We start from the raw sequence: 14872 nt of genomic DNA on the forward strand, positions 1-14872 counted from the left end.
CCACAGCTGAACTTGGCCCACAGGACTGACACATGTGTTATATTAATTTAATGTGGCTGCGATAACTATGAGTGATGCTGGCCACCATACCCTAACTCAGGTATGACTTATATTTACAGTTTAACATGCCACCAGGACAGAATACTCAGAGTTATGCAGTTTTTTGGACAGGGGTGCATATCTCAAGTACAGCAACTGCGCTGCAGATACTAGGCTGTCACTTCAGCTGTCAAGAGGGCACCTGTGACCTGAACATGCTCTGTTTCACTGGTAGAGTAGGCGCTGCAAATCAGGATACTGATGCAGTAGGACACAGATACACTATGCTTTTGGCATGGAGCTTATGAAAGGAGAATCTGAACAGCAGATTATCCTTTCAAAGATTGAATTTCCTGCATCATTTTATTATTTAATAAACATAAAAAGGGTAGGGCTTTTATACACTTGCCAGATGGCAATTCCCCCAATCTTCCTGCGCCACCATTTGCCCTCCTTCACCCCCATATTCTCCTCTCTCTCACCCATTGCAGCAGTGGAGCTCTCTAGAGTTGTCCTCACTATGCAAGTCTCCTTTAAACAGGTGCTCCCCTGCTCCTCCAGAACCATCAAGGACAACATCGCCTCTCTTGCCCCAGCCTTGGCTGACCGCTGCAACCACTCATTTGCCACAGGCTCCTTCCTTCAACCCCTTAAGCACTCTCTTGAGCACACTCTCCTAAAAAAGCTATCTGCTGACCCTTCTTGCCGGCTAACTATTTCCCTATGTTTATCACCCATTTTTTGGGCAAACTCATAGAGAAGCTGGTCATTCCCCAACTGACCCTCCACACTGAAATGGATGGCTGCCTCCATGACCACCAGTCCAGTTTCAGGCCAGCCAGACTTATGGAAACTGCTCTCCTCAACACCCATGAAGACCTACTCTCTAACCGGGACTGTAACACTCCCTCTGTTCTGATCCTCCTTGATCTTTCTTCTACTTTTGACACAGTCAACCACTCCATCCCCATAAACCGTCTCCATGATACCCTAGGCATCACTGACAGGGCACTGGTGTGGCTAACATCCTTCCTTTCTAACAGACCTTCTCAAGTGCAAATGGGTACTTTTCTCCCCTCCACCTCACTATCTACCTTTGGCATTCCTCACAGCTCTATCCTATTGCCATGGCTCTTCAACATCTACCTGGCCCCTCTGGCACATCTGATCTCCACTTTCTCCCCTCATGTCCAGTGTTATGCAGATGACACACAGCTCTCTTTCAAGCTGCCTTCCCCTACCTCCTCCTCCTCGCTCAGACCTGACTGCCTGACTGTTGTTCAGGCATGGTGCTCTGTCAATGATCTCTGACTTAATGCCAGTAAGACAGTGATCCTTATAATTGGAACGCCTGCTCCTTGTTCCCCCCCACTTTCTGGCCAGACTCCTTGGGTCCTCTCCCCTCAACCACATGTGAGGCAAACAACCTTGGGATTATCTTGGATTCTGCTCTCTCTTTCTCTACACACATCATGGACCTTGCCAAGAAGTCCAATGTTCAGCTTCATCTCCTCAGGGACATTCTAACTTTCCTCACCTTCCCCGTGAAGCTCAATGTCTCCAGAGCCCTGGTTCTCTCTGGGCTTGACTACTGCAATAGCCTCTTCCTCAACCTGCTTCTTTCCTCCCTTTGCCCCTTTCAACTAATCCAGAATAGGACTGCGAGACTTTTCATGCCCATGGACCACATCTATTGTGCCCTAAAATGTCTCCACTGGCTCCCGGTGACCGCAAGGATCAAATTCAAGACCATTTTCATCACTCACAAGGCTGTCTGGGACCTCTTTACATCCAGCTTTCCCTCCCATAACACATCCTGGCCACAGTCCTTTGGCCTTCTAGCTCCAACTCTCTGCAGGTCAAGTGTTTCTCGAAGCAGGGATTGGGAGGTAGATCCCTTTCCTTGGCTGGCTCCTCCCTCTGGAACGGCCTCCCTACCCCCTCAGATTTGAGCCAGATCTTTTTAAGTTCCAGAAATGTCTCAAGACTTTCCTTTTCTCCCCTTCCTTCCCTCTCCCCCTCACATGCTAAACTCTCCAACTGCCACTGCGACTGGTGCCTGATCCCTTCAGAGTCATACAGGGGCTAGACCACCCCCTACCAATGCCTCCAGCATCCTTTGCCAGCACTTGCCAAACGGGCTCTCTTTCCCGGTTCTAGCCCAACCCAGTCCTCCCAGCCCACTGCACTCAACCCCCCTCTTTTCCCCACTCTTGCACTCCTCCCTCTACCCCCTGCCCCTACTGATGGATTTCTGCCAGCTTAGAAGCAATAATAACCTTCCTTATGTTAACACAATTAATGCCACTGAGCAGTTAACGACTGCTATGGATGATTTCCACCATAGAGTGTGATATGTAGGCTTGCTATGTGTTGCTATTTTGGTGGTGTGCATTCAAGTACAGATTTACTGTACAATGCTGGGAACAAACAGGTATTCACTAAAAAAATACATAACTGATTTTTAGTTTTGGTTATTAGGTGGCGCTGAAAGCGCTACCTTTAAGCCGAAACTTTTGTCATTAAAATAAGGGCTTTAACATAAGAGCTTCAAAGAGGGGCTTTGAATGAGGGTCTCTAATGCTTTTCAATACAGATGACAAATGAGGATGGGTTTGCGTTGTTTGGCTTTGTGTCCACCCATTTAATGCCCATCTCTTAGTCAAATCTACATGTTTTTTCGCCCACTCCCACCCATTTCCACCCAAAAACACACTATTTTGCACTCTTTCCCTGCATTTGTATTGTGTGCTAAATTTGTCAGCCATTTTTATTTCCAAAATGGCAGCCACCATATTATTGTGGTAATAAAAAAGTTATTAGACTTGTTTGATGCTTTAGAACATATTTACTACAGCTTTAAAGCTATTTAATATATTTTAAAGTATTTTCTTTTTAACATCTTTATTTATTGGTTTCAAACAAGTACATGTTAGATAGCAATACAAAGCAGATATTTTCAGCAACATCTACAAATCTTATCATGCACATATATTAAACACCAACCATACCCCAAAAAACATCCATAAACTAGATTTTTAAAAAGAGAACACTCATTGGGGCAATACAGCTCCTTATAATAACATTAAATCTCCTACAAAAGAATTGTCCACTTTTCCTAACATTTAGACAAATGACAAACACACAACAAACACTTACACACACACTAATGACTATTAATACTAAAAAGTATTCTTGTTCGTATTCGATCACCTAAATCACTGCATTATTCATATGATGTCCCATTACCATATACATCAATAAAAGATTTCCATAAGATTCAATAGGCATCCCCCTTACCCTGTTTCTTAAACATGACTAATTCAAAATCAGATAATATCACTACATCATTAATCCAATCTTCCACTGTTGGCTTCTTCCTGGTCTTCCACACCATCAATATCTGCTTTACTGCTATCACTAGGATTTGATCTATCCAAGATCCGTCCAGACGAGCCGTTAAACAATGCCCATTATTTGCTAACAACAAAACCTGAAATGGTCCTCTTGGAAATGTAATCGATAAGGTCATATCCAGCCTATCTAGCACCTCACACCAAATGGCTAGTACTCCAGGGTAATACCACAACATATGGATCAATGTCCCTTTCTCTTTCCCACATTTCCAACATAAATACTCAGCTATTAACCCTAAAGCACACATACGCACAGGCGTCCAATACAATCATCCCCAAACATTCTGATGGATAAGTCGTAACTAAAGAGCCATTTTACTACCATACCCAACATATTTCCAGACGTAATCATTGATAACACAACCTAAATCTATCTCCCATTTCTGTTTCAAATTATTCCATGATGCTAACACTGAATCACTCTCCGGCATGAGTTTCAGATACATAGATACATTACGTGGTGACAAACAAAATATGGTCCATCCCGCTGGTTCCTTCTCTACCAGTACAGACAACATACTGAATACCCGGGCCAAAAGACTTTCTATTTCCCTAAACCTACCCCTTTCTCTCCAACTTAAGTGAAACAATCTTTGAAGTTCCTCAAAGGACAATAAGTGTCCACCCCGCATTAAATGCCCTAGTGACAAGATCCCCTTTGAAATCCAGCTTCGCCAATACAAAGTCTTGTTCCCAAGCTGTAATGCAGGGTTATGCCAAATCGATGATTTATGGCTCAAAAACACATTCCCATCATTAAAATTAAGTATCCACCATGAGATTAACTTTTTAGCCACCTTAACAGTTGGTATTTTAACAGACCCTTTGTGTAGATTTCCCATAGAAAAGATATTTTCAAATCGAAATTGTAACAAGGCATCCCTCTCAATTGCCAACCAGATTGGTTCCTGTTCTGTCTCTGCCATCACATATAGGGCCGCTTTCTTCAAGATGAATCCCCTGTAATAATTTTCCAAGTTTGTATATCCAAACCCTCCTTCTTTAGTGTCTCGTTGCAAAATAAACTTTGGAATTTTAGGAGGATTTTTCTCACCATAGAGACAATCTTGGAAAACCCGATCAATTTCCTTAAGCAATTTCTTTGAGAAACTAAGGGGAATTGATTGCATAATATACAAGATCTTAGGTAGAAGTGACATTTTAATCATATTAATCTTCACCCAAATCCCTAAATCCAGCCTTAACAATTTTCCAATATTTCTCCTAAGGGTTTATAATAGCTTAGTCACATTAAACTTAACCATCTTTCGTACATCTCTAATAAGGAAAATCCCTAAATACTTTACATACATATCAGACCACTTACAATTCCACTCAGCAAAATCCTCCCTTATAACAGCCATTGAGAGCGGGAACACCTCTGTTTTTATCCCAGTTGATTTTATAACCCGAAAACATGCCCACTTTTTCAAGCACTTCCTTAAGAACAACACTACCCCTCTCAGGGTCCAAGAGCACCACCACCATATCATCAGCGTAAGAGAGCACTTTAACTTCCTTTGTCCCAAAGTTCAGGCCATGTATCCCCTGTTCATTTCGTATCAGTGCTACCAAAGGCTCCAAGGCGATGTTAAACAAGAAAAGTGATAAAGGACAGCCCTGTCTTGTTCCTCTAGCAAGACTAAAAGTATCCGACAATTCACTATTGACCCAGACAAGCGCCTTAGCAGAGTTCTGAAGACAACAAACCATCCCTCTAAACCTAAATCCCATTCTCTCCATTGTAAATTCTAGAAAATCCCAGTTTACTCTGTCAAATGCCTTCTCAGCATCCATGAAGACCAAGGCAGCATTGACAGGTTCATTACTGTACAGACCTATTATATCCACTAATGTCCTTATGTTGTCATATCCAGATCTACCCTTCATGAACCCCACTTGGGACTCATGAATTATTTTCCCAATACAACCACCCAATCTATTTGCCAATACCTTGTTAGTTAGGAAGGAGGTGAGCCAGTCCGGTGCCCACTCCGAGATACCAAGTTTATCATTGAGCCTTTTTATGAGGATGGAACGGTTCACTGTGTCAAATGCAGAAGAGAGATCAAGGAGGATGTGGACAGCACAGGAGTTGGAATCAAGGGATGCAAGCAGTTCTTGACGGATGTTCAGAAGAGCAGTTTCCGTGCCTCTGGATGCTCGGAATCCAGACTGGTGGTCATGCAGGCTGCCAACAAGTTCGGTATGAGAGTTGAGTTGGGGGGGAATCTTCTCCAGCAGTTTCCTTAGGAAAGGGGTGATGGAAATGGGACCTTAGTTGGCTGGTCGGGAAGGATCAGCAGAGGGTTTTTTAAGGAGGGGGAGTACTAGGAAGTGCTTGGCTGTAGTTTATAACCCAGTAGACTGGAATCTGACCTTCATTGCTTTCCTATGAGCATGTGGCATTTGATCTAGTAGATGGCAGTTAGTGATGAATAAGTCTTTTGCATGTTTATAGTGCCAACATGTTTTACCAATATGAAGAGGCGCCATATTAATTTCTCTGCCTGCTATTATTAGGTATTATGTTTACCTCACATGATTGTTTTATTAACCTTGGAATAATAAAACACCTTGCAGGCCCCACCGGGATTCAAAACTGTAGTTTCGCTTTCAAAAACAACTTTACAGCAGTCCCTCTATCCACTAAAATATTCTACCATCATTGCCTTGCACGTTAATGTATATCCTGTTGAATACATCTGAGCAAAACACACTAATCGTCGCTAAATTATATGTGGAAGTATGCTTTGTATGACCAAGTTTGTCTTCTTCTAATATATTTTCTCATGGTAAGTAAGTCGATGTGACTGATTTTAACATAGTACACAGGTTTTTCCCTTCCATCCATTTGACATTGTCCTGAGGAGAACAATAAAGATGCATTTTTATTCCACATACTTTCTTGCGTTGCCCATACTCGTTTTACAGATGCACATTCTCTGTTTTGCTCTTTTTATCTCTTTCAGGATCGATCAAAGTTTATTTTAACACATGTATTTCTTTGAATATTTTCTAAATTTGCTTTTGCTTGCTTTATCGTGTGGTTTGGTGCTTTGCAAATGAGAGCACATAGTACTAGTTTACAGTTTGAATGAAAACTATGATGAAAACATAGGTTGAATAACACAACTAAAGATATGATGAGAGAAGACCATTTAAATTGCAAACTGTGGATGCATGAAACCCATCTTAAAATCCTGGCTTCCTCATTTGATGAAACGGTAATCCTGAGCAAACCACTTTACAACTCGGTTCCTCATTTGAATTTGCTGAAAAAAGTTGGTATCATCTGGAAGTGATTATTTTTGGTAGGCACTACACCAAAAATCAGGCTACAGAGTTGCACTGTATGCAAAACGAATATTGATTTTTAGCTAGTGCATCCCATTAGCTAAATCTTCGCTTATCTCACAAGTGGATTTGTGATCCATTGTTTTCTCAACAAAGATTAAGTGAAATAAATGATACTCCAAAGTCTAATAGATTGGTGAAGGGGTCATGAAGAGTACGGTGGAGAACATCTGGTTAGGAGGCATAAAAGGATGCAATTATGCATACTGAGCATATTGCAAGGAAAGGCACAGGAATACAAAAATACATATCCTTCAATTTAAACATGCATAGTAAAGTGCAGGTTCCTAACAAGTAATGCACTCCTTATTTTGGTGCACTGCAAAGCTTTATGGGAAATTCCTCCTCATTACTGTTGATTGTCCTGGTGTCGGATTTCCATCTTTAGGCTGCAATATTTGAAAGTGTATTTGTCCAGTTAAAGAGTGTCAACGAGTAGAGTTCTGCTTTCACATCAAAAGTCATTCAGAATTGGGTATATGAAGTTGTCCTTGAACAAAATGTATGCCAGAATTTGCCCTCCTGAAATCATTGAAAATAATCCGGATCCTAGAAGAAAAATAAGCAGTTTATTTCTTGTACTTCTTAAGAGGTTTACATACATGAGGTATGAAATGAGAACAATGTTATAAGTAGTAACACATGAATTCAACAACGTATTGCCATCATCATCCCAGTGCCATCACATATGGTCAACTCAATGTAGACTGCGGGAACCCAACAGTTTGCCTCAGCAAAATCGATGACTCATCTATATGGTTTACTCCCCAAATCAACTCACTGACCAAAACCGCATGACTCCATTTGCTAAAGAAAATCCTACTCATCGTGGGAAGGAATCAGAAGGATGTACCCATTCAAGCAGTAATTCTAAACAAACTATATTGCCACAGCTTATATCTGGCCCCAAGTACTAGATAAAACAACTACAAACTATTATGAAAAGAGTGGCCGGGATAATTTTTGCTGAAAAAAGATAATTTCTAATCTACCCAAAAATCACTCCAATGGCTCCCAATCACTTAAATAATTCACCTAAACAGTCTGTCACACCCACAAGATCTACTCGAGAAGACGGCTGGAATATTGAGGAGCCATATCACACATTACCAACTTTCATCCCCTCTCAGGTCCATGTCTGCCAGAACACAAGTGGACTGCACAAAAACTATTAAACTAGGGACAAACCCCTATCTCCACAAGATCACACGCTCTGGCATGATCTGCAGATAAGTGTGAAGAAGAAAATCCCTGTAAATTCCCGTGACTTGTCAAGAATGACCTTCTCAATGCTACATCAACGTGTAACTTCACACACAAGTTCTAAATCAGTTGACGGTTGGGGATCCCTACCCCAGAAACATCCCTCAGACATTCTTCCTGGACAAGGGCTTTGTTGCTGTGAATTGGACAATGAGGCCTGCTTTCTTTCTCACTGCTTAAAAAATCCTCCTAATTCTGAGTTGTCATGTCTCCCCTATTTTCCTTTCCTCCTACAACTTCACATTTTCTCACCTTCTCTTTACCCTACCCCAATTGTGCTCTTGTAGCTAATGTAACTTTGCATTTGGCGCTCATACAAATCAAATAAATGAACCATAAACTCCCCAGGTTTGCCAAATCTCCAAAGTCATTTGTAAAAAACAAATGGTTTTATGACTGCTTTCCTCCAAAAGGTTATAGTACAACCAAATATATTTTCTCATATCAGAAATCATGGGAATGGTGTAGTGGCATCGATAGTAATTATAATGGTAGGGTTTACAGAAATGATCCTGGAGCAAGATATATTTACTATCGATGCCACTACTTGTGCACAGGATAGGGAGATGTTCCATAGATGCATGTTTGCCATTATGAAAACAAGTTTTTCATGTATCCACTGTCACTGTCTATTTCAACAATTGTTCTAAATACCAATAGATAATGAGCAATTGTATTAATTCAGTATATCATATTGATTATTCCTCATTGGTATAAACATTTTTCTTATAACTATCTATAGTATTATAGATGGGTGGGTATTAACTACAGAGATATACTCCACCGAAATATTATGAGTGACATATGATAGGCAATTTGAGAAAATCTCGAGTTGTTTGCAATTTCACTCAGAATCCCGAGTTAAATATTCCTTGGAGGTGAGATCTTTAAATCTGTAATATTTGTTGTGTATAGCCCCCACACCCCTCCACCTGTGCTGTTTCCATGAACCAGAGCGGACCGGAGTGGAGAGAGGAGACCAATTCCAACAGAAAATATCTCCCCATAAACAAGAAACAAAATGCCTGCTGTCATGCCTCCACCCTCGCCCATCACCCCCACCCTCTGCCATCTTCGTTGTGTACTTTCTCCCCTTCCCCAGCACCCAGCAGGGATATATATTACCTGGTGTCTTATACCTGATGTCCTGCCAGCAACCTCACCTCCCTTTTAGCATCATCCCCATCTCCCCCGGTTCAAAGCAAGACATACTTGTTAACCTGTTACCCTAGCCCACCACCCACGAGGATACCCTCCAGTCCCCCATTTAGGAAAGACATAATTCCTGGCATCCTGTCAGCCGTTATTTTATGTTAATGTCCATGGGCAGGAGCACAAGGAGAAATTATGCAAGGGGAAAGGGAGGAGCCAAGACAGCGTTAAGAGGAAGACAGAATAAAGAAGACATTTGTCACCCATACTGCTTGTGTAGTCTTTATTTGGAGTATAACATTCGATCGGCACATTGAAACATAACAATGGCCATGAAAGCCAAAGAACACTGCCATGTGTTTTACTGTGCCAAGAATTGAATTTCCTGTGCGTGCAGTGGCTCATATCGCACTGCCTTCCGACTTGCTCCTTTTTTTGGTTCTCACAGTCATGTGTGCTGCCTTCAGTTGGCCAGGCTGTAATCTTGTCCTGCTGATTGCTGCATCTCGAAATGGGACTCTAGGCCCTTGAGTGAGCCGTGCTGAAAATGAGGGACGTGGAACCTCGGTTAACGGGTTGTAATAGCTCTTTATTTTCATTCACTGTGCTGCACAATTGCGGAAAATTCACTGTGCGCATGGGCGAGCATGCGCACATCTCATTGGTTCCCCTGGGTGTAACGAGTCGTCTCGTCCCACCGACTTAACTGTCTCAATGCTGGTCATGCAGGACACGACATCTCCACCTCTCGGGCAAACAGAAAACCCTTTACTCACAAGTGGCTTCACATCTCTTCTATGAGTCTTAAAGGTCTTGTGATGCTTTGCTTGGGCCTCATTAACCCCTACGCAAGCTGCCCCATCTCTGGTGATGCCAAGTTCTCCTTCCTCGACCCCCTTGGGCACCTTCTGCAGTATTCTCCTCTTCCTCCCACTCTTTCTCCCCTTCTCAGTAGAGTCTCAACTGTGACACGTTTCGTGTAATCACTCTTCCCAGGCTCCAGGCAGTCACCATAGACCCTTTGATCAGCGTGATGACACAGGGATCAGGATCAAATCTGGACTTTGGGCCTCATTACGACCCAGGCGGTAAATTACCGCCTGGGTCGTACCTTTACCACCATGGCGTAAACTACGTTTACGCCATGGTGGTTGGCGGACTTACCGCCCCATTCCGAGGTGAGTGGGGCGGTAAGTCCCCATTAACCCATTTACCCTTCCCCATTCCCATTTTTGCCCCATAGGGCATAATGGGAGTGGGGAAGGCGTTAATTACGCCACCGTAATAATTAACAACAAGGTCCCTTAGCGCCATGGATTTTAACACCTGCTAAAAGCAGGTGTTAAAACCTCCATGGCGCTAAGGGACCTCGGAATCAGGCGGTAAGGGTCGGCGCTGTTTACGCCGCCGTAAACCCCTTACCGCCTGGGTCCTAATGAGGCCCTTTGACTTCCGTTCTTGCTTCTGACGCACAATAATCTTGTCTCCCGTGAGCAGTATCGACCACTTTGCTCCCCTTTTTTTCATCTGTGTACCTCTTCATCTCCTGTTTCTTTGCTGCGTCTTAATTCTGAAGTGTCTTCAGGTCTGTTTCTTGGACCTCCCCGCTGTGGGGAATCTCATCTTCACCTTCCTCTGAAACACCAGCTACGATGGGCACTTTCCCATTGCTCCATGTGGTAAGTTCCGCCTGTCTTGGAGCTTGCTACACAGTGCCTGGTTCAGTGACCTTGGACTCCATGCATTTTGTTGCAACACCTTTTTCAAACTTCCCATGAACTTTTCTATCATCCCGTTGGCTTGTGGCAACAGGGGTGTACTTTTTCTGTGACATATGCCCATGCAAACTACCCTCTGTTGAATGGTGACCCATTGTCTGACTTGAGCACCTCAGGAATGCCCCACGCTGAGAATATGTGTCTCACTCAGGGATGACGGTGCTGGCTGCTGTGGATAAGATCAATTGTACCATCAGGAATTGAGAGAATTCGTCCATGACCACCATCCAGTATTTTCCTCCACTGAACGCCCCAAAGAAGTTAATCGTGACATGTGTCCATGGCGCCACAGGCTGTTCAGACATCCTCAGTGGCTCAGGATTACTGGGCTTCGATGTGCACTGGCATAGGTGGCACCCTTTCATGGTGTCTTCCACCAAAGAGTCAATCCCTGGGAACCACATTGTGTCTCTTATTTGCCACAATGCCCTTCATGGGCCAGGTCCACTACTTGCTGTCGGAGGTCCGTGGATTAACAATCCTCCTTCCAGGCATCACAAGACCCTCTGCAGTGACCGATAACTCATCTTTCACTTGCTTAAAGGCCATCATTTCTTGCCACACACCCTCTTGGTCTCTTTGTGTGTGTTCTTACACAGTCTCTCCACCTTTGTGACATAACAAATTATTTCACTTTCGGCAACATCCAATCACTCATGGTGTGGTCTCTCACCTTGCACGTCATGAGTGGCTTCGGTGGTCCCCTTTGAGAAAGGAAGTTTATGTATTCCTCCACCATGGATGACTCACGATCATGTTTCACCAGGGGGTGCCTAGACATGAAATTTGCTGGAGTGTATTCCTTGCCCGACTTGTGCATGATGATGAAATTGAAGACTTGTAGTCTTAGTCCCCACCTTTCAATCCTCGTGGCATTTTGCACTTTGGTTTTCAGTAGATTGGGACCAGTGCCTGATGTTTGTTCATCACCATGAATGGTTTTCCCAGGAGGAACATCTGAAAGTGCTCACACACCCAGTCAATTGCCAGCCTCTCCTTTTCCACCTGAGAATATTTATTTTCACCATCCATCAGACTCTTGGATGCATAGGTGGTAATGGCACCCAGGCCGACCGGGCTTGCGTCTACCATCAGTTCAGTGCACTTTGCCGGGTCAAAGTAGGTCATACACTCAGCTGACCCAATGTCTCTCTTGATTTGGCAGAAGGCCCTCTCACAGGCTTGGTCCCACTGAACGATATTCCCTTGCTTGGTGAGTTCTCTCAGCGGTGCACTAGTGGTGGTGAAGTACCTGCTGCAGTAGCTCGACATCCGCAGAAATGATCTTATGTCCCTCACATCTTCCGGGGGCTAAATGTTTTCAATCGCTGCAACTTTTCCCAGGTCAGAGTTTATTCCCTCATGCGAGAACATGTGTCCAAAGAAATTGAGGTTTCTTTTGTGGAACGCGCACTTCTCTCCATTCAGCGTCAGCACCCTTGGGAGAGAGATAGGCATACCTGGTGTAGTGCCCGTCATGTTGTTTGAGGTATGCTCTGAAAACCAAGATGTCGTCGCTATAGTTGAAGCAGTTCTTTATGTGCCAAATGACCTTCCAGATGCTCTCTTGGCAGATCTCAGCAGCTGATGATATCCCAAAGCTCAACCACTTATACCCGAACAGGCATTCATGCATTGCAAATGTGGTTATGTACCGCAACTGTTCATCTAACTGGGTCTGATGATACCTCTTGTAGAGGTCGAGTTTTGTGAATATCTTAGCTCCGTTTAGCATGCCAATAATGTCATACAGATTCATGCCAGGGTGACTTTTTCATTGAATTGTCTTGTTAGCCTGGTGCATGTAGACACAGATCCTGATCTTATCAAAAGATTCTTGCTTGTGTACTACCACCACATGTGAGACCCATGGGGTGGGGTCCCGAGCTTGTTCTATGATGTCTTCCTTCAACAGACTCAGGATCTCTTTCTCTACTTGTGGCTGCAGGTGAATTGGTGTCGCCAGTGGTGTTGTGCCATGGGAGTTATCGACTCGTCTATGTGTAGGGTGATTGGGTCTCCTTTCAAACACCCCAGTCCTTTGAATAGCTTTGGGAATTGTAGCACTATGGACACTTTGTGTTGCATGAGTATGTCATGGCTGCAATTTTCATTTCAAGGGCCGTTGGTCGACCTAATAGATTACTACCCGGCACTACCCCTTGGAGACCGTGCAATCCTGCCATGGCTCTTCTCCCTTTGTAGTTCAGGATCATCGAGAACTTCCCAGGATTCCGAACTGAACCTCGAGCGGCCCACTGGAATAGCTTCAGCTCGGATGGTTCTAACTCTGGTGGGTGTGTCATCTTGTGAAACTCAGAGATGCACATGATGTTTAGTGTGGCTCCTGTATCAATGACAAACTTGGTGGGCTGTTGACCCACTTGGATGTCGACATCGCAGCCTAGGGCAGTCACTACATCACTCATCATGTATGCATATTAATGTGGGTCTCTCTCTCGCTCTGGCAGAGGAGATGCCGACCTTCCATAAATTAGCTGAACGTGACTAACTAGGTCTCTTCTCGAATTGGTGTCTCTTGTGGGGCCTGGGGTGCGTGAATGATACTCCTGTTTCGCCCCGACGAGACCACTTCCTTGCACCCTGTTAGGTGGCGTGTTGCAAACCCTCGCCGTGTGGTTTTCACATCCACAATTGGTGAACCTCTGTCCAAACACAGGGCACTGCATTCCTTCTTCAAGGGGAAAAGGCAGACCACACCTGTAACACTTTCCAGCAGTGCTATATCTTCTTACCAGGGCGTGCCTACTGCCACCACTTCTCCCACCTTGACTGATGTAGTACGTGTGCTTTTTCACCTGTCCTTTTCCAGTCTCTATCTGCGTGGATTGTGAGTCTGCTCTCGCTTCCGTCCGTGCCATCTGGAGAATGGTGGGCAGAGAGTGCAGTTCCCAAAGCCGTTTTTTTCTGAAGGCAGACAATAAGAACACAACGATGATCCTTAGTCGAATGTCCTCCTCATTCGAGAATTTGTGAAACTCACAGTGGGCCACCTACTTGCGCAGTCAAATGGACTCGCCCGTTACTTGACAGCCCGTGTTGAACATGTCTCTTGTGGTCTATGTTGCATTGGGGGTCGAAGTACGTGCACATTGCCTCTTTAAGTCCTTCATACATCTTGACCTCTTCAGGCGGTAACGTGGGGATGAGATCTTCGACTTAGTCCCCAACAAGATTAATGAGTACTCTTCTGGCAAACTTGTCGGGGGCCCTTTCATCATACGCAGCCATGTAGTTGTCAAACCTTCATAGCCATCTCTCCCATCTTTGTCCTAGGGTTTGTTGATCGCTATTGTCAAATGGGCCTGGTCACCGGAAGGCAGCGGCACTGGGCCCTTCATCCTCAGATGCGTCACTTGCCTGCATCTAACTGTCTCTCTCTCCATTCCCAGGCATCGTTCTGCAGGCAGGCGCTTCTCCGCTGCTCACTTTTGCTGAAGTGGGCAAGGTGTTCACCAAGGTTTAGGCTGCCTTTTATCCTGACGCTGATTTTTTTTCATCTTCTCCTTTTTTTATTTTTTTTAATGAGGTGCAGGTATCCCATCCTCGTCGCCAGTTATCTTGACCCACTGATTGCTATATCTCAAAATGGGCCTTAGGCGGGTGCATCGCGCTGGAAATGAGGGACATGGAGCCTCGGTTAACAGGTTGTAACAGCTCTTTATTTTCATTCACACTGCCATGAACACATCTCATTGGTTCCCCCGGGTGTGACGAGCCTCCTTGTTCTACCGAGTTAACTGTCTGGATGCGGGTCAAGCAGGACACGACAATAACCTCTTTCATCAGAGATTGATCTGATTAAACCCTGCACTGAAGGCAAGCTATCAAAGAAGGACGGAGGTG

At 44.2% G+C, this 14872-nt stretch overlaps 1 protein-coding gene across 1 annotated transcript in view; it reads right to left on the minus strand.

The window, feature by feature from the left end:
- Nucleotides 1–2779: 2779 nt before the first annotated feature.
- Nucleotides 2780–14872, minus strand: part of TMEM244 (transmembrane protein 244) — a 649958-nt gene continuing 637865 nt past the window's right edge. Inside the window, exon 6 of the mRNA XM_069607382.1 lies at nucleotides 2780–7361. Within this exon, the coding sequence (XP_069463483.1) occupies nucleotides 7267–7361 (95 nt within the window). The 3' untranslated portion in view covers nucleotides 2780–7266. The remainder of the gene's footprint in view (nucleotides 7362–14872) is intronic.

The sequence above is a fragment of the Ambystoma mexicanum genome, chromosome 4q (assembly GCF_040938575.1).
Source record: "Ambystoma mexicanum isolate Mex_15411 chromosome 4q, UKY_AmexF1_1, whole genome shotgun sequence".
NCBI classification, from domain to species: Eukaryota; Metazoa; Chordata; class Amphibia; order Caudata; family Ambystomatidae; genus Ambystoma; species Ambystoma mexicanum.